This window comes from Lycorma delicatula, chromosome 1 (genome assembly GCF_047948215.1).
Source record: "Lycorma delicatula isolate Av1 chromosome 1, ASM4794821v1, whole genome shotgun sequence".
Lineage (NCBI taxonomy): Eukaryota > Metazoa > Arthropoda > Insecta > Hemiptera > Fulgoridae > Lycorma > Lycorma delicatula.
Window position 1 is genome coordinate 17,856,997 of NC_134455.1, and position 17,930 is coordinate 17,874,926.

The 17,930-nt window shown below is 29.0% G+C and overlaps 1 protein-coding gene across 2 annotated transcripts in view; it reads left to right on the forward strand.

The window, feature by feature from the left end:
- LOC142329558 (5-hydroxytryptamine receptor 1-like) overlaps window positions 1-17,930 on the forward strand; it is a 1,034,283-nt gene that overhangs the window by 662,496 nt on the left and 353,857 nt on the right. For both annotated transcript variants that reach the window (XM_075374274.1, XM_075374329.1), the window contains one exon: window positions 1,063-3,059. In XM_075374274.1, the coding sequence (XP_075230389.1) occupies window positions 2,136-3,059 (924 nt within the window). In that variant the 5' untranslated portion in view covers window positions 1,063-2,135. The remainder of the gene's footprint in view (window positions 1-1,062; window positions 3,060-17,930) is intronic.

Sequence of the window (17,930 nt, forward strand, 5' to 3'; positions counted from 1 at the left end):
GAAAAAAACTGTAATGCACTTGATGGCACTTGATTAATGGATTTGAAGTCTGTGATGGCCGTGAACTGTAGCATAAATAACATCTTTTCAGTTATTAAGGCAAAATCTGGAGCTTTTCTAGAGTGTTCGCCCTGTTTTCTTACCGGTTGCATATACATCCCTAGTTGAGGCGAGCCTTATTGTAAAGCTTTAAAGCACTGAGCTGTCCAAGAAGTCAACCGTTTCCTTATTATCAGAACTCCATCCCATCGTGTGGCGAAATGTTTTGCTTAGATGAACAGCAAAGAAATCCGGCTTTTGTCTGTTGCTCCGGGTCCATGATCCATAATTATGTAGAAACGGTTCTTTCATTTTTTATGTTATTGAATTAATTTATTCGTTAATTATATTCTACGTCACTCGTCTATATCTGACTGACACTTCACAGCCTATCTTAATATATAGAAAATGATACGAGTAATCTGTAAATGAAATAATTTCCGTTCAACAAACTATTAGCTTAAGTCAGACTTTTTTTCCAGCCTCCGTGGCCCGAGTGGTACCGTTTCGGCCTTTCATCCGGAGGTCCCGGATTTGAATCCCGGTCAGCATGACATTTTCATACCCGCTACAAATTATTCATCTCATCCTCTGAAGCAATACCTCAAGGCGGTCCCAGAGGTTGAAAAAAATGTTGTTAATTTTTTGGCAAATATTTAAACTTTTGTCGTTATATCAAATTATGTTAAAAGGTAAATAGAAATAGAATACAGTAGAAAAATACAAATAAAATCACAATGTTAAAGTGTAAATTTATCAATAAAATATTTTAACATTTACAAATAGTAATAATTCTTAGAAATAAAAATATTTATTATGTCGTAAAAGCAATAGAAATCATGTTTTGTTCATTTGTTTGAACGAAATCAAAGTTAAGATGTATAAACTTAGGTTTTTGTCAAACAATAATGTTGTACTCAACACCCTTATTGACAGCAGGAAGAAAATGATCTTAAACTTTCTAAAGAAATATTTGATTTAAATTACGAGTTTCTTCAAGATAAGTTTCTTTTCTTGTTTCAGATGGTGATATGCGTCACATGATAAGACTGCAGAGAGACCTACCTACTGAAGTTTTATTGAAAATATTACCTTTGAGAAATTTTTTCTGCAAGTAAAAGAACTTATTCTACTCAAGTAGATTCAGAATACTCTTTATTTAGAAAAAAATTAATCGCTTCATAATACCGTTAATATCCGAATTACCTGTGATCTTAATATGAGGATTAAAGTATTACTGAGAAAATCAATTGGTTTCGTAAGATTAAAAAATTGTATTTATTCTTTATAGCAAATTCTTGAAAACAGTGTAAATCAAATGACCCATTAAGTATTTTATGTTGAATAGCAGGTAAACTACTGACAAAACATCAATTTGGACTAATTTTTATTTGTAAACATTTCTAAAGTTACAAATACCTGAATGCCACTTTCAATCTATATCGGTTTCTTTTGTAGAATTGTAATGTACATAATTACAAAAAAATAAATTATTTCCTGGAAGTTAATGCAATAAATTGATGAGCCGTTTAGTTGCACAATGATAAACGTTTTATTATACGAGAGCAATCTTAATTTGTTTGCCAATAAAACATCATCGAGTATAACAGTAATGAAAATAAACACTTTAAAAAAATGTATTTATTCATACAGGTAATAAAAAATAACTAATACAATTTCTTTTCCTTTGATTCTTAAGCGTTATCGCCGATAGAATTGCTGGATATATTTAAATGGAAGTGCCAATTATTTATAATAGAAACCGTGTTTTCTCTATTTTCATGTTGCTAGTGTGATGTAAAAACGGTGTAATTTGTTTACAGTTAATTAAAATAAATGTATTATATACTAAAAGTAAACAGTGTAATATAAGTGTACAGATTTGTTTCGTATTATTTAAATAATCGGTGTAATTCGGTGTCGGGTACATCTTGCTGAGAACTATAAGGAAAGCTTTCGTTTATTATGATTTGTATAGTTGTAACATACGCTTAATGGATTAAAAATTGGCTTCTGTATTTTTTTAAAACTTGTTTTGCTATATCGAAAAGTAACAAGGAGGATGATGAGGAGGGATTAGTAACCAGGGAAATCGTATGGAGTCAACAACATCGTCCAACGAAACCATCGTCAACCTTAATTCAACATCTAATAACATAACGGATTTGATACCGTCAACTCAAGCGACACCCGCTCCAACAGAGTTTTGGTTTCCGGGACCGGATTCGCCTTACAGCCCCGTAGAGGCGGTAATAATCGGGTTTGTCTTAGTGTGTGTAATTGCTGTTACAATCATAGGGAATATTTTGGTTTGCGTAGCCGTTTGTCTTGTAAGGAAACTACGGAGGCCCTGTAACTATCTTTTAGTATCGCTTGCCGTATCCGATCTGTGTGTAGCTATCCTCGTTATGCCGATGGCATTGTTGTACGAAGTACTAGGACGCTGGAATTTCGGTCCGATCGTTTGTGATGTTTGGGTCTCTTTCGACGTTCTGTCATGTACTGCATCGATTTTGAATTTGTGTATGATCAGTGTCGATCGATATTATGCGATAACTAAACCCCTTGAGTACGGTGTAAAACGGACTCCACGCAGAATGATCGCGTGTGTATCGTTAGTTTGGTTAGGAGCAGCGTGCATTAGTCTACCGCCACTTCTGATTTTGGGAAATAAACACGGAGACAGTGAAAATAATCAACACTGCCTCGTCTGTCAAGACTTTGGATACCAAATATACGCTACTCTAGGGTCGTTTTATATTCCTCTGGCCGTTATGATGTTTGTGTACTATAAAATATTCAGAGCCGCAAGGAGAATCGTTTTGGAAGAAAGACGAGCACAGACTCATCTAGAAACGACGCACTGTTATCTGGAAATCAATGTAAAGAATGGAAACGGCCCTCCGGAAGCAAAGTTGGCTGCTAATCTCTCAACAGGAAGTTCCCCAGCCGTCTCGACTCCAGCTATTCCTGGAAAAGCAACACATCATCGTACTAGTACGACCAGCACAAATACAACGGTAAGTGTTGATTTTGTAATTCAAAAATTTTTGTTTTGTTTTTTTTATAAAATTTTGTTGTTTTTTTATAAAATTATTAAAACCATGAGGATTAACTCATTTTCTCTTATATACTTTCTTTCTTATATGGTACGTTTATTTTAGACAATTATGTAAGAGAAAACTATAAAAATACATTTACCTAACGCTCTAGAGAAGTGTTTAATTAAATTTATCGTAATTTGTTTTTAACTTTCAGAAAAAAAGATGCTTACTTTCTTAAGAAATTGTTCACACTTTATTTTTCTTTTATCGCTTTATTAAACAGCATAACGTTTAACATAGAATAAACGGATATCTATCTTCAATCAATTCAAAATCTATTTAAAGATTATTAGCTACATTTTTAATTTAAAATTGAAAGTTATTGATTAACGACTAATAGATTGTAGTAATAAAAATTTATTTATATTTGTACAGTAAAGATTATTTTCAAGGGAATCAGTTAAATACGGTATATATTGGTAGACTATTGTTACATAAAAAGCTACTTTTCGCAAATAACGTACTTACATTAAATGAAATTTCTTTTCTTATATATAAAATTTTGAGGTGATATTTAGAAAAATTATGAAATTACAAAATAGTTTTTTTTATACATTTGGATTCTTAAATACTCATATCAAAATAGAAAACTATAGAAAATCATTACTAAACAAATTGTAATTTAACTATGAAAGAAATTAAGTTTTTAAAATTTTATTTTTCGTTAATCAAAGTAGTATTTTGAGATTAAAATGGTAACAAAAAATTCCATCGAAATTATTTCCTACCTATATAAATAGTAGATATTCGGTTTAACATAAATGGTTCTCAATAGAAAGGAATGTTAATTAAATGATAATTTTAATTTTGTAAATAATAGAAATTCTTAATTCTTTTCAAGAAACATGAAAATACAATATTGGCTTAATACGTAGTTCCACTGTAGTTAATATACTCGTATGTGTATGGCCTGCAGTCATATTTTCCCAAAACCATATTGTTTTCCATTTAAAACAGTTGACAAATTTTGATGTGTTACGGTATATTACTATTTTTTTTATTTTTTAAAAAGACTGTTTATTTTACATATAAGTTAATAAACTGTAATGGGATGTTCATGAGGGTGAATGTGTACTTACACTCACTCTTTTGTGTACATAAGCGGTCTGAAATAAAATATTCAATATAATATTAATATGGGATAATTCGAGAAATTCATCTTTTAGTCGAGTTTGTGACGTTTTATCTGATTAAAACACAATGATATCCTAAAGAAAGTATTCTTAATACTCTTATAATGTAACAGTTCCTATATTAAAAGTTATTTAATAAATCATAATTTACGTCATGCATAACACAAGTAAACAATTTACCGGAATATATTCAGAGAATAATGGAAAGAAAAAAATCTAATATTTATGGCCAAAGGGAACATCAGTAAATATTGCAAAGAAAAAGGCTTAACAAAAGCACAGAGAAATCTTGCAGAATTATTATTTAATAACTATGAGACAGATTCTGCACTGCACAAGATTAAAAAATATATGGATATTTTAATTGCTTACAATTATGTTTAAATTAATTCACGTAGAAATTAAAATTTAAATTGTAGTTGAAATAATTTGTAATTATTGTTTATTTAAAAGGAGCACTAGTTCATAAGAAATTTCCTATAACAAAATTTGAAAAGATAATTACATTTTTTATTAAATCTTTATTACTTCGTGTTTTAAAGAATACGTTCATATATATAACTGATACATTTTACTCTGGTTTTAAAGAGGATTTTTTTTTTAACATATATGATAAAACTGGACCATCGTGGTAAAAATTGGATTAGACCCTGTTTAAAATTAACATAAAAGTTTTTATAAAGGTATACAAAAAGAAAGTAATATGAGTTAAAAATGAATTACTGTAATTATTCAAACAAACAACCTTTTTAATTATATTTTTAAAAACGGAGAAAAAATATTTACCTTAATTATAATTTTTACCATCTAATTATAATACTACTTTAACGAAAATAAGAAAATTAATTATTATTAAAACAACAAAGTAAATTTTCTTTTTAAAACCACACATATATATTTTGATTTTAAGGATCTTCTAGTGATTTTAGTAGAAAAAAAAACAAATGTATATACAAAGGACTGCTGCAGAAGAGTTAACAAAATTTTATTTATTCAGCTTTATCTTTCCATTAAAAATAGATTAAGTACATGATATGAATAAAATATTACATGCGTATATGTATACATCCAAATTTATGATAGGAGTAAAATATCATTTACAGTAAAGAATTTGAAAAGCACGCTAAAGAAATTGCACTAATTATTTTTGATTGCTTTTTAATTTTTGTTTTTATTGTAATCTTTATCAGATATCTACATTAAAGTTAACAGGTAAATATGCATTACCGTTATATAAGTACATTAAAAATAATCTGAAAAATAACAAAACTTTTTGAGCTAGAAAATATATGTATTGTGTTAATATAATATATATTTTTATATATATATTACCGGATTTACTCCTGTAATTTACGCACCTGAGGTTTTTAAAAATAGACTATTCAGTTAAATAAATATCATTTTCTCACTGATTCTCACATTCTAGTTTCTTTATAAAAGTATTTAAAATCGTATTCCAGCATAAATTACACACCTATTTTTAGATTAAAAAATGGTTATCAAAAAAGTGCATGAGTTAAGCGAGTTAGTATACTATTTACTGTAATTATGTATGTTTAGTTGTGAAACATTTCGTTCCTCTCACAGAACATTTTACTCCGTCTGTTTCTTTTTTTCGTAGTCAAATTGCTGTTTCTTTTAGCATTTGAAAATAATCCTTTATTACGATATTTTTCTTTATATTTTTCCCTTATTTCTGAAAATCATTATGAATCAGAAAAGATTTTGATTGTAGTAGTTGACATTATTGGAATACTATCTGATTTATAAAAAAAAATAATTTATAGGGAGTATAAAAAAATACTTTATTGTGTTCTTAACATTAGACAAGAGAAAAGTTTCTTTAAACATTTGTCCGTAAACACATTTTCACCTGTTTGACCACAAGTTCTGTTATTAAGTAGAAGTTTATATCATAAAAATTGAGTTCAAACGTTGCAAGTGTTTGGAAGTAATTGTTTATAAGCTTAAATTTAAGTGTTTTATAATGAAAAAATGACACCTTGTTTTTTCGTTTTTTTTAAAGAATTTCAACAGTCGAGTTATAATGGAAGTATTATACTGAGGGTTCTAAAATGGTGGGCTAGCTACACGTTTTTGGATTCTTCTTGTAAAACTAAACAAAACATATCCTTAGGAAAAATGGCAATTTTTCCTTCGTTCTCCCCCGTCTATCATTTTGTTATATTTATATAAAATTGTATATCTCAAGTTCGGATACAGCAATCACATTAATACTTTGTAAACGTCTTTGTAATAAAGTTTTAAAATTATCCAAAAATCAGGTCTTAAATACCTTCGCAAATTATAAAATGGCGGCTATTTTTATTTTTCAGTTCGTTATATCTCCATAAATATAATAAGATTTATCAAAATGTATGTTATTTGCTAAAATATTGTCTTCTATTTTGAACGATCTAATTTTGTGTCGGTTTTCATGTCCTCCACTTTACGTTCAATTCGATTAAATATTGATTTTTTATTTATTGTTAATTCTAATATTGTATATTAGTATCAAATAAAGTAACAATTTTCTCACAATAATAGACCTAATAATTAAATAAATAAAACAACTACCTGTGATAATATTGTTGTAGTACATTAGGTATATTTTTTTTAAAAATAAACAGTTAAAAATTGTTAAAAGTTATAAAAGATTTCAGTGTCCACCATTAGAGATTACACAAGTCTCCAGTCTTTTTCTGAGAGATTGTCTTAACCGTTCAAAAATTCCGGTAGTATTCCTAATTTCTTGAAATTCATTTTGGATCCTTAGTTAAAGATACTGATGTTGAGTAATGTATTTGAGTAAAAAATGTATTTCAAATGGCCTCAAACATAAAAGTCAAGATCGTATAAGTAAGGTGATCGGGTAGGCAGCGTACTGGCCCTCCACGGCCTATCCATTTTTTCATGGAAATTTTCATGTAGGAAATCTGATACCAATTCACTGAAATGAGCTGAAGCTCCATCGTGGTGAAAACATATATTTCCTCTTAAGTGTAGATGTTCCAAAAAAACTGGAAGATTATTGGCAAATAAGAAATAACTTTACAATTTAATTTTTTTTCATTTATATGATTTGCTAAAATGACAAAGCCCAAAAGATAATTAAAAATACCTGCCTGTATGTTCAGCAAAAATCTTTTTTGATGACTGCTTTGGAAGGTGGCATGAGAATTCGCTTCGTTCTAGATTCGCTGGTTGTGATAGTTTTGAATATCATTCCTTTTGAAAAAATCTTCATTTTTACAATGTAAACATGATCAGCAGTAATAGTCGCTGTGTAAAATTATTCAAAAGTGAAAAATTATTGTCAATTGTTTTATTATTAAGTAATGTTAAATATTATTGTGAGAAATTTATTAATTATTTTCTCACCGTATTTAGTTACAGTAAAGTTCGACATCTACAATTAAGATTGTATTACAATTAAAATTGTGATATTTTATGCTCTATAACATTCCTGGCAGATATTCTAATTGAAAAATTATGTAATTTGTCTTCATTTAATTTACTCTTAAGGCGTTTTTTATTAACCACCATCTAATACTCATAAGGTCTTCAATATTTTTCCTTATTTCGTATACAATTTCATCTTCATAACCTAATGTATCATCTGAAAATTCACTCTACCATTAAATGTTTAACTACATAAATCAATTTATATCTATAACAAATAAAATAGTTTCAAGTGCAGAACCCTATGAATACCGTACTTAACAGTACGTTGAAGCTCATTTCTTCTCTTAATTTCACTTTTTCTTCCTTTTATCCGGAAGGAGGAGGGAAAATCTGCAGCCAGACGCCCAGCAGCCCGCACTACTGGGTGTGTGGGGTTTCCTGCAAAATGCGGGGACCCAATAAAACACCTTTCCTTTATACAGCATAACTCTAAGACTGTTCTTCTACCTGCGGGTCTTCATTGGATGGGTTGAGAAGTCCCGGGTATCTCATTGGCAGCTAACGATCCCGAGGAGCCCCCGACTTCCTCTTTGGCCAGGTTGTCACCTCATCAAACCCACGTTGGCTATGATACTCACTTTCTTTCTTCCTTCCTCTATTTTCTTTCTTAGGATACTCTCCGACAAAGTAGCTATTACTTTCCGCCTGGAAAGCGAAGCTGCTTAGCTTCACTGGAAAACAACGTTTCCATTAGGTTGGCTAAACTTAACTGACCTACACTCTCATGGCAAAGCCTCCTTTCCTCCACCCACTTTCCGCATATGAAGAAAATGGACTCAACTGTGTCTTCCTCATCAAAGTAGTCACACTTAGGTGCGTCCCTTCTCTTCCGTTGGTGCAGGTAACTGTTCAACGCGCCATGGCTACTCAGGAGCTGAATAAGTCAAACGTTTATCTCATCAAACTCTCGATAAGTCCACCTTCTGGTGTTTGGAATGATACGGAAGGTCCAACTGCCTAACCTTGCCCTTTCCCAACTTTCCTCCCACTTTGTTATTAAATTGACAAGAAAATCGTGCTTTGAGACTCCATTTCCCCTGTCTACCCATTCCTCTACCCTGAATTCCGCGGTTGGTAAACCTGCTATGACGAAGGCTGCCTCTGCGGACACTGTCTTCCAGGTAGATGTAATCTGGAGGGCCATTTTTCTCGTTACTCTATTGAGTATTAATTTGTATTTCTAAAACATCAAACTACTTTGGCATATCGGTGCCAGGTATTTTACGTTTTTGATTTAGTTTTTAAAGTATGGTAGAAGGATTAAATTAATTTTTTCTTAAGAATTTTAACGATAAAAGTTGTTTCTTAATTTCTCTTCGAATCCTTCAATTTTTATACAATTAATTCTTGTAAGTAAAAGAAATTAATGGAAGGCACTTTTAAACCCTAGAAAAAAATGTATCTACCATCAAAATTATCTAAACTAAATCTCTCAGAAAAAATTAGAAACTCATAATTTTTACCATGATTATTTTATAAATTCTATTACGTTATCATCTATTCAGGATTAAGTATCTATTAATATATTCTATTTGATATTTATTTATCCTATTTATATTACTGGAACTTATTTACAAAAAAGTTTTCTATTTCTACTACATTTAGTATTGTTTTATTTAGTAATTGTTATTTTCTCATTTATCTTTTAATTTATTTGAGATAACTGGCGTTTCTGTGGAAGTTAATTTTAATTATGAATACCTTAAGTCTGGTCTTCTGTTTTTAGTAAATATATTTCCACTAATATATATATATATATATATAATATGCTACTGGTATCAGCGAACAGTTGTATTTTCTGAACAATTAATATAATGTTTTTTTTATTATTAATTATTGATTAAACTGGTTAATTTTATAAAGAAATACAATACAATAAATATGAACAATATATAATAAATATACTATAGAAGGAATAGTTCTTAGGAACTTCAATAAACCGACTAAACATATAAAAGGGAAAAAGTTTTGACTTCTTTATAATCCGATAAAAATAAATTATATAAAATTCTTCTGGTGTTACATAAACAGAAATACATGAGAGATAAAACACAGCCATTTTAGGAAGACCCGATAGAGAAAAAGCAGCAGTGCAAATAATCTATTTAAAAAATAATGTAAAAGTGTCTGCTAACCTAATTTTTTTTCTTTACCGTGAGACTTGAAGAATTATGTATATTTCAAAAGCACAAAGGTATGATATGGTAATGTAGCAGTAACATAAATAATTTTTGCTATTTAAATACTTGTATAAATAAACTTTTGTCCACTTTTGGAGCTATTGAAAATTTTTCAAAATTTATCCCCTTGTTACATTATTGTTTTAGAGATCAAGTAATGCCTAAATATAAAACAACAAACCTTACAGAGGGAAAGTTTTTTCATATATTTTTTATGCCAAAATACTTTCTTTTTATTTCATTTTACTGCAGGAGGATTAAAATAGTAAAAGTTTTTAAAAATTATCTAATATTCATTCTCATAACGCATAACAAAATACTTTTACTGCTGTTCATTATATTAATGAGGATCAACAAAACCCTGAAAAAATATTTATAAGTAAGGGTTTTTCCATATTTGTGCCCTGAAAGAAAATTACAATAAAAGGAAACGTAATAAAAGTTCGGGTTATTATTTTTAAAAGGGTGGAAACCGAATATGAGTGATGTACAGTTCAGTTTTATTACAACTTGTACAGGCAGAGAATTTCTTAATAATTAATTTCCTTGTCTAAATTAATAAACTTTAACTTTTGAGATTAAACAAAATACTGGTATTAATTTATACTTCAACCAAAACGATCTCCTTTCTTTTCTAAGAACGGTTTCCTTTATTTTATCCTACGTGAACACTCTTAGGTATTGCTTCAGAGGATGAGATGAAATGACAATTTTTTAGAATGTTAAAATGTCATTCCTAATAGGTATTCGAACCCGGGACTTCCAATAAATGGCCGAGACGCTACCACTCGCCCCACAGAGGTCGGTCTTCTAAGAAACTTAAGAACACCGAAGCCTACCATACTATCACTATTATCTCTACTTATATTAAATATTAATCATGTAAATTGGTGGGGTGTATAATATAATATATAATAATAATAACAGTTGAAAAAAAATCTTTCAGTTTTAATTTTTTTTTAAGCTGATTAAGAAAGAAAATAATTCAATAGGTTTTATTCAGTAATTCAAAATACACTGTACTAGGGAACGTATTATACTATTACTTGAAAACATTTTGTTTTTCTCTCATTTCGTATTTTACGAAAGTCCTTCCGTTACGTAAGAATTTTTTTAACTTGTTATTACTACTAAATGACGTTGATTACAACCGTCAGGAAATGATTCAACTGTTTTTGAATTAACAATAATAGCATTCTTACCGAGTCCTTAAATGAAATATATAAAATAGGTCAAAAGAATAACCAAAAAAGCAGGTAGTTCAAAACCAAACTTGGTTTCTGAAATATCATTTTTTGAAAGATTGTTCATTTTTAATGTATAACGATTTATTCTCTTCTAATAATTAGAACTAAACATAGTAAAATTTGCTAAATTTCACTTAAATTTATATAATTAAAAACAAAAAAATAATTAAATTATATCTTTAAACGTTTTACTAAAAATATTTTTTCTGGATTATTTTTTCTCATATACATTAACAAATTCAAGCTCGCTAATAAGTTTTGCATAATATCAAAATGGTTTTAGTTTTAGCTGTGATGTAAAAATAGTTAAATTGAATTAGCAAGAAAAGTTCGTTCCAGTTTATTTGTCATTGTTATTAATGAAAGGAAATATAAAGGTAGATTTTTACGAAATTATTGAAAGGAAATGCAAGCAGAAAATAGAGTTTTATTATGATCGTCAGCTTTAATGATGGTTGAACCTTCACACGCAGTGATTAAAAAAATCATTGTGGCAGTAATAAAGGATTAAAAGACAGTGATTTTAACTAAAAATAAAGGTACAAAATTAAATTCTGTTCTAATAATATATAATTATTATTTGAGCTTGATTATACAACAAAAAATTATTTTATATTTAAGGAAAAAGAATGTTTGTTACACCTTTTACGTATGTGCACCATTCGAAAAAAATGGAAAGTTAACATAAATTAAATTGCAGACATTTATTTACGTAAAATATCTTTCTTAGTAAACATTATTCTAATTTCATTTATAATCACAAGTCTTTATTTTTTTTAAAATTATTTATTTCTCTCAAACCATAATTTCTGTCGTTCACTGTGAAGGAAATATCACCCATTGTAAAATTTTCGATATCGGCAAGATAATCCCTGAAATGATTAGAAAAATAATGGTTTAACATTAAAATATTATTAATATTGTAGTGTTAAACGTGAGTTTTCCGGGAATTCCTTCAAATATAAATGTCTCATACCTTGTTTAAACAATTTCTTATATTTTTTATAGAAAAGAATATGATTTAATTTAGTGTATACTATCTGTTCAGCCAGGTATCGCTTCGCTTTGCTCTTTGGGGAGTAAAAGGAGATTCAGTTTTTGAAAACTGATTTATTTATCATAATCGTGTAAAAATACATAACTTTAACTTTAGTTAAAATAATTGTAACTGTTTTCCACACAACCCATGAGGTACAGCCAAATTTGCGGGTATTTTTATAGTCTTGAAAATTTTTTTCAAGACGCGATTCATGTTTGCGTGGCCCCCAATAACTCCGTATTACGAAAAATTACTGATGAAAAGATTTTTACTATTTGTTTTTCCTGTACTTCAATTATTCATTTGGATTGCTTATTTCTATTTAATAATTTTAACTTTAGCCCTTGTACTGCTATCAAATATGCTGGTGGAATTTTTTAAATTGTACCGTTCCGGAGATATAAGTAAATTTCAGAAAATTAACGGATAACTGAATGATCCAACGTACTTCTTTTTTATGCAAAGTTAGCATTCAACATCGTAAAAAAGTAGCCGTTTGAATTTTTAAAATTGTTCTTACCCATTCGTAGAATCGGTAAGAAAAATTCGTAACTGAATTTCGGAATAAGAGAATGTCCGGATAACCAGACAACCGGATAATCTAGAGTATAAAAGAAAAAGATAAAAACCACTTTGCAATATATAGCATTTTTTTTCCTAATTAGATTTTTTTGTATACATATGAGATCCATAATCTGGCATTTCAAAGAAATCATCTTTTCACACACACGTACACACACAAACACGCGCGCGCGTATATATATATATATATATGTATATATAAATATGTTAGTGATAATTTTTTTTTTACAAAAACTGATTATTTGGAAGCAAGTATGACATTATACACGTAGAACTCTGGATAATTCTACCTTCAACTTTATCAAAAAAATGAAATCAAAACACATTATTCAAGCTTAAATTTTCGTTCGATCATTTCTCTACTACATGAAAATACTTTTCTATTTCAATATACACTGTAAAATATTATTTTCTGCATGCAACTCTATGCCTAAACATATTTCGGTTGAGTTAATGTTTTTTTTTGTAAACCATTTATATATTAGATATCAACGAAAGAGATATGATCGCAATTCATTTTTATATAGTATTCTTATTAATATTTCGTATGTTACTGAGTTCATCCTGTAGAATTCATTGTAGGATAAAACCAATATATCTAGTATTAAAATGGGATCCCCATAGAAAAAAAATCTGATGAAGACCCACGTGACTTCCTTGTACGCCTATCAAATTACATACACACATTTTTTGCTGCAATTTATTTAAAGTTATTTCATTTAAAAGTGAGATACGATCCTCCAATTCTTTAATAAAGTGGAAAGTAGTTACACAATTGCTGAGATATGAGTTCTCATTAACATCAAATATTTATAAAATTATTAATTCAACAATCTGATATGAAATATTAGGAGAGAGTAAAAGTCCCTTTATTACTCTTATTACTAGATAACTATTATTCATATCTTCCTGACTTGTCGATTATCAAATATTCCAGATTTCCGGTGTATCGTACAAATAAAAGTTAATAATAATTAAACTATTCCATTTAGTGAACATAGATAATAATTTTTTTATACTGGTTACAAAACTTAATTTCGATCTATTGGTGTAAAATATTCAGTTTCTATTATTGGATTATTTGGCGAATAATCAAAATTGAAAAAGAAACAATCATACAGGAAAAAAAGATAACATAAGAAATATAGCTCAAAAAAACAAGATGATAAAAAAAAGAGGAAGGAAATGTTAAAACGAAATAAAGAAAAACAAGATTAAAAGATATTTATAATAACAAAGACGAAGAAAACGTAAAGACCAAGGAAAGAATAAAAATATTAAGAGAAGATGATGAATATAAAAAGAGAGAAAATTTGTAAAACTAGAGAACGTGTACACAGATTAAGAGCACGAGAATTATATCAAACCAAAGAGCGATTAAATGATTGGTAACAAAAAATCAAATAAACAAAATGATGATCAACTCCAAATTAGGGAGAATATTGTTCGAAAATATCAGGGAAGAATTGAACTAAAAGATAAGATTTTTTTGCAAGTTATTCAAAATTGGGCAAGTATGCCTCAGTCTATATGTTGTTCTTGTAAGGGGCTATTTTTCAGTCAATCTATAGTCAACTTTAATGTGGATAAAATTAAACTGAAATTAAATTATAAAATCAGATATTTCACCAAATCTATTACATATTCACATACCAGTATCTAATGCCTATTAAATTACATATACACAATTTTAAAAATCGATAAAATTTTATTTCACTCATATCATCTGATTTTTTAATTTTATATATATATATATATATATATTATTGTTATTATTAAATAATTATTTATTGTAAAGATTTTTTTTTACAATCCCGGGTTAATAAATATTAACATATCAATTGAAATTAAAAAAAAGGTAAAAAAAAATAAAGTTAAAAAAATGGGATGAAATCTGATTCGAACCGATGTGCCTTCCCTTGTAAATATTTCATTAATTAAAATTTTATTTGGCTATAACTCTGGAACCAAAGAAAATAACTACCACTTATTATACATAGTTTAAAAGCTCTCAATGAGAGCTTATATTACTCCAATTAAGAAAAAGACCAAATTCCAATTTTTTTGGATATTGGATTTTTTGGGCACATTTGGTTCAGTCGATTGCAATCAGGTGCAACAACTAGAGGAGTTGCACAACTAGATGTTACAACAGTCGTAGATCATAAATTTCAACATACTACGGCTAATCGTTTTTGAGTTACGTGAGATACATACGTACGTACATTCATACATACGTACGTACAGACGTCGCGCCAAAACTAGAAAAAATGGATTTACAGATGTTCAAAATGGATATTTCCGTTGAAATCGGAAAAACAAAATTTTTCGCGTTCACAATACTTCCTTTACATCGTACAAGCAAGTAAAAAATGTTGGTTTCCAGATTTCAACGGAAATATCCATTTTGTCCATCCTTGAATCCATTTTGACTAGTTTCGGTGTGACAGTACATATATGTGTATGTATCTCGAATAATTCAAAAATTATTAGCCGTAGGATGTTGAAATTTTGATTTGGGGCTGTGTTAACATCGCGTTTTGCACCTCCCATTTTGATTGCAGTTGACTGCACCAATTTGTCCAAAAGAGCCAAAAATTTAAAAATTTGGATTTTTGAATTTTTCGTTACTGCAATAATAAGACCTCATTGAGATCTTTCAACGATATATCATATTTCGTACCTATTTTCATTGGTTCCCGAATGATAGCCAAATAAAATTCTAATTAATGAAATATTTGGATCTTACAAGGGGAAAGAGCATCGGTTTGAAACAGATTTCATCCTATTTTTATATATATATTTTTTTTAATTAAATTTATCGACTTATTAATAATTAGTAAGATCTATTTGTAAGCAGATTTTTATCATTAATAATAACAATAAAACAAATATGATCAATATCATAAGTTTTTTTTTTTTTTTGTCTTCAGTCATTTGACTGGTTTGATGCAACTCTCCAAGATTCCCTATCAAGTGCTCGTCGTTTCATTTCAGTATACCACCTACATCCTACATCCTACAATTTGTTTTACATATTCCAAACGTGGCCTACCTACACAAGCTTTTCCTTCTACCTGTCCTTCCAATATTAAAGCGACTATTCCAGAATGCCTTAGTATGTGCGCCATAAGTCTGTCTCTTTTTTTAACTATATTTTTCCAAATGCTTCTTTCTTCATCTATTTGCCGCAATACCTCTTCATTTGTCACTTTATCCACCCATCTGATTTTTAACATTCTCCTACAGCACCGCATTTCAAAAGCTTCTAATCTTTTCTTCTCAGATACTCCGATTGTCCAAGCTTCACTTCCATATAAAGCGACACTCCAAACATACACTTTCAAAAATCTTTTCCTGACATTTAAATTAATTTTTGCAGTAAACAAATTATATTTCTTACTGAAGGCTCGTTTAGCTTGTGCTATTCGGCATTTTATATCGCTCCTGCTTCGTCCATCTAAAGTAATTTTACTTCCCAAATAACAAAATTCTTCTACCTCCATAATCTTTTCTCCTCCTATTTTCACATTCAGCGGTCCATCTTTGTTATTTCTACTACATTTCATTACTTTTGTTTTGTTCTTGTTTATTTTCATTCGATAGTTCTTGCGTAGGACTTCATCTATGCCATTCAATGTTTCTTCTAAATCATTTTTGCTCTCGGCTAGAATTACTATATCATCGGCAAATCGTAGCATCTTTATCTTTTCACCTTGTACTGTTACTCCGAATCTAAATTGTTCTTTAACATCATTAACTGCTAGTTCCATGTAAAGATTAAAAAGTAACGGGAATAGGGAACATCCTTGTCGGACTCCCTTTCTTATTACGGCTTCTTTCTTATGTTCTTCAACTATTATTGTTGCTGTTTGGTTCCTGTAAATGTTAGCAATTGTTCTTCTATCTCTATAATTGAACCCTATTTTTTTTTTTTAAATGCTGAACATTTTATTCAAGTCTACGTTATCGAATGCCTTTTCTAGGTCTATAAACGCCAAGTATGTCGGTTTGTTTTTTTTAATCTTCCTTCTACTATTAATCTGAGGCCTAAAATTGCTTCTCTTGTCCCTATACTTTTCCTGAAACCAAATTGGTCTTCCCCTAAAACTTCTTCCACTCTCCTCTCAATTCTTCTGTATAAAATTCTAGTTAAGATTTTTGATGCATGACTAGTTAAACTAATTGTTCTGTTTTCTTCACATTTATCTACACCTGCTTTGTTTGGTATCAGGGCTATAACACTTTTTTTGAAGTCTAACGGAATTTCCCCTTTTTCATAAATATTACACACCTGGAATTTTTAATGAAATAAAATATTATATACATATAATTAAAAAAAAAAAAAAAAATGGGAAAATGTAATTTAAGAGGCGTACTAGGAAATCATGTGTTGTTCACATTAGATTTTCATACATATTGTATTATAATTATTCCAAATAAAAGATACAATTAATAATCTAAAAATGACGTGTACACCATAATGACTTCCTTGTACGCATATTAAATTACATATACACATTCATAAAAGTGGCTAAAATTTTTTCACTAATAACTTGTGTTTTTTTTCATATATATTTTTTTTGTTATTCATTATTATTTATTGTAATTTTTTTTTACAATCAGAGGTAAATAATTATTAATAAAAAAAGTTAATAAACGAAATGACTAAGCACTCCAACCGATGTGCCTTCCACCGGTATGATTCAAATATTTCATTAATTAGAATTCTACTTTGCTGTAATTCTGGAACCAATAAAAATAAGTATCACTTATTGTACATAGTTGAAAAGCGCTCAACGAAAACTGATTACTCGGTTAAAAAAAAAGTCTAAAATCCAATTTTTTTAGATTTTGATCTTTTTGGACAGTTTTGGTTTATTCGATTGCAATCAAAAGGGAAAGAGAACAACTAGATATTACCACACTCCTAAATCCAGACTTTTAATATTACACGGCTAATCATTTTTGAGTTATGCGTTATACATACTTAGAGACGCCACGCTGAAACTAGTCAAAATGGATTCAGGGATTTTGAAAATGTATATTTCTGTTGAAATCTGAAAACCCTAATTTTTCGCGATCACAATACTTCCTTTACTTAGGTCAAGGAAGTAAAAATGATTTTAAGAAATTATTTA